The sequence below is a fragment of the Cyprinodon variegatus genome, unplaced genomic scaffold (genome assembly GCF_000732505.1).
Source record: "Cyprinodon variegatus isolate N-32 unplaced genomic scaffold, C_variegatus-1.0 Scaffold506, whole genome shotgun sequence".
NCBI lineage: Eukaryota > Metazoa > Chordata > Actinopteri > Cyprinodontiformes > Cyprinodontidae > Cyprinodon > Cyprinodon variegatus.
In genome coordinates this window covers 450,386-453,510 of record NW_015150959.1, presented here as the reverse complement: position 1 = coordinate 453,510, position 3,125 = coordinate 450,386, and the positions used below count along the sequence as shown (strand labels likewise).

Here is a 3,125-nt window from a genome sequence, read left to right as displayed (position 1 = left end):
TTAGCGCTGGGATGAAATATCTTTAACCTCTTAAAATCTACCTGACTTAAGTAATCCCAAAGCAAGTAGGTAAGCCCAACTAACATGACCGATACATCATTTAAAAGCTAACACTTTCTATGTTAGTTGAAACATTAATGAAAATAGTGTGACAAAGGCGCAGTTTAAGCTGAATCAGTTCAAACATGACTTAAACTTGTTTTTCATTCTCAAAAGTTATAGGTCTTTTTTGAACAGCAGTAATAAAGACATGCTTGTGAATAGGCATGTCTCATTGTTTTACGTTTGTTCTACATCATGTCAACCACAAATGCAGAAACTTTCAGACTTCTACCTACAACAGTTCCAGAGCTGTGGGACTTTGAACTTTTGGTGTCACCAGCGTCTCCAAACCTCTCCAAATGTGCCAATTGTGCCCTTTGACCCACAGAATAATATACATATATATAACTATGTAGGGGAAGTGATAGCTATGCTAACTGTGTAGGGGAAGTGATAGCTATGCTAACTGTGTAGGGGCAGTGATAGCCATGCCAGTCCAGGGATGATATGACTGTCAAAGTCAATGACCGGTGTGCCTGACATGTAACAGCCAGACCATGCACATTATTTTAGGTTAATAGACTATGTTGACCAGGCTATCAATGCTTAAAAAAATAATAATAAATGAATGATGCAACCTAAGTTTAATATTAACCCATTTATTGGATGTGTATTGCAATCTTTACTCATTTAAGCTGTAAGTATTCAGTACAGCCTTTAGGTCTGCATTGATTTGTTTTTCTAACTAAAGGTAAAGTTCAGGATGTTTTTCCGCATGGATCATCAAAATCTGTGGTCCCCCTGTCAACCATTGTGGTGATATGGCGACATCCTTCGTGCTCGTCTCCATTATTTCTTACCGGTGGTGAGTCTGACATGTTGGAAAAACAGCTAATCACCTTTCTATAAGTTAGCTTGTATGAGGGATGCAGACAGAAACTTTTAAACACATTGTACACAAGGAGAAATAGGCTCATGCACGCTCACACGCATTTAATAGGTGTTCCCTCTAGGCTTCTGCATTTTTTTTATTTTTTTTTTAAGTAGAGAGGGCGTGTCTTTTCAAATTTCGAGAAAATCCTCCATTATACCTTTAAGGGGAAACTGTATTGCTGTAATCTTGAACGTAATCATTTACCTAATGAAATAGTTAGATAAACCTGATCCCCCTTTCACACATTTTTCTATTAAATTATCAAACTGTCAAAAAGGAGACCATGGAGCTTCAATTTAATTTATTCATATGCACATCAAGACACTCAAAAACTGATTCAAACTGTTGCTGTTGTTAAATTCAAAGCAGGTCTCAGTAATAAAACTCAGCATGAAATTAGTTGTATCGTTCAAACTGGTGAAGAAACGTCTGAATAAAGTGAGCAGACTGCATCTAGTGAGCGACTTGCTGCAGTCGCTTCTTGCAGAGCACATAGCAGCAGTGGATAAGGCCCTGGTATGGAGCTGATGACTCTGCAGGAATCACAAACTGAAAGTGGAAGGAGCAGCAACGTAAACTTCCCTTTAACAGCAGAACCGGCCGCCGCTTGAATCCAGAACAGATTTGGGAAGATGGAGCAGAAACACAAAAGCAGTAAAGAAGCACCAAAAGTTCTCTTTATTGCTAAGAAAAGTAAAAACGTAATGGCAGCCTGAGCTGGGATAAGACACAAAGCGGAAAAGAAACGGAGCCATTTATAACATCTAGACCATAGAAATCATTTCTGTAGAACATTTGCCAGATTTACTCAATGATGTTGTCTAGTTTTAAGACTAAATTTTAAAACTGCAAAAAGAAAAAAAACTTGAATTGGTGGAACTATGAACACGTTTTCTACTGAACTGAACAAGTATGGCTGCCGAGTCACAGCGGATCATTCTTCCTTAAGGCTGGGTTTTCAGAAATGACTCAAGCTGCTAGTTAGCATTTTTATTAACAATTAAACATTAAAAGACATTAGGAAGTGTAGTTTTAGACTGACTACTGCACCCCGCAGTAGTCTTCCTCCTTGAGTTTGTAGCGCCATGAATCGGTTTCAGCTCCTGCATCTGCAAAGATGGAGAAAATACTTTCACCTGATTGAACCGTAGACGTCACTGAAGGTTCAAGAAAACAACAAACCCCCAAATCCATCCAACGATCCCAGACAGATGTTCTAACCTTCATTCAGTAGACCAGTCTACATAGAATGTCAACATTTTATAATGCAATCTCATTTAAAAAGAAATCAGGGGAAATTCCTGGGTTTTAGATAGAACATATAAAACCTTTAGCTTCACTACATCTAAGCTATTGCAGAGTTGTTCCTCTTTGGAGTTGATAAAACAAAGTGGATCAACAGGCAGCAGACTGGAAACGTCACACAGGACTTTATGCAGCTTTTCCAGGATCTGTGGTGTTGATTTCCAGAACTGACTTTGGTTTACCATGAGTTTTAAAGACTTGGGTGGATTCTGTCAGGTCAGCAGTTTCCTGCAGATCAAAGCTTAATCTGCCTCGTAGAAAATCCCAGCAAACAGAAAGCCATGGAAGTCCAAACATTCAATGAACAAAAGTTCCCCTGGTTTCATGATGGGTCCTTGACTGGTTCCCACTAAGGTTCCTTTCACACCGTGCTGATTTATCCAGCATCTGTCTGACATCCCAGAATCTCCTAAAACGCTGCCATATGCTGAACTTTCTATGGATCTTTTCTATTTCTATTTTTGGCGTATAGATAGAGTATTTATAATGAGTCCAGAACTTCTGTCCAACGACGGCCTAACTTCTGCATAACGAACGGAAGCATAATGACCATGAAATGATGCACAAGCCAGTGTCTTGAGAGGGGCAGCGATGCGCCCGGAGAAAAAAAAAAATGTATTTGATCCCGATATTAACCTAGCTGCTGTTTACCGGCCGCCAAAAAAAGAAATAAAGATGTTGTTGGTGGTGGGCGTGAACGCAGGGAGGATCCATCACCCTCCCCTTCTGGCTCTCCCTATGATGGGGATGAAGTCTGGAGGAGAACTGACGGTTTCCTCCTGTGAACCCCCTTTATACCAAAACGCTGCCAATACGCCATTATACAGTAGCTGGAAGTTAGAAA

General features: G+C 39.9%; 1 protein-coding gene across 1 annotated transcript in view; it reads right to left on the bottom strand.

Annotated features, from left to right (window-relative positions):
• Positions 1 to 1,312: 1,312 nt before the first annotated feature.
• The window catches only part of cenpe (centromere protein E), a 42,029-nt gene continuing 40,216 nt past the window's right edge, over positions 1,313 to 3,125 (bottom strand). The window contains exon 45 of the mRNA XM_015390619.1: positions 1,313 to 2,085. Coding sequence (XP_015246105.1) covers positions 2,018 to 2,085 — 68 coding nt within the window. The 3' untranslated portion in view covers positions 1,313 to 2,017. The remainder of the gene's footprint in view (positions 2,086 to 3,125) is intronic.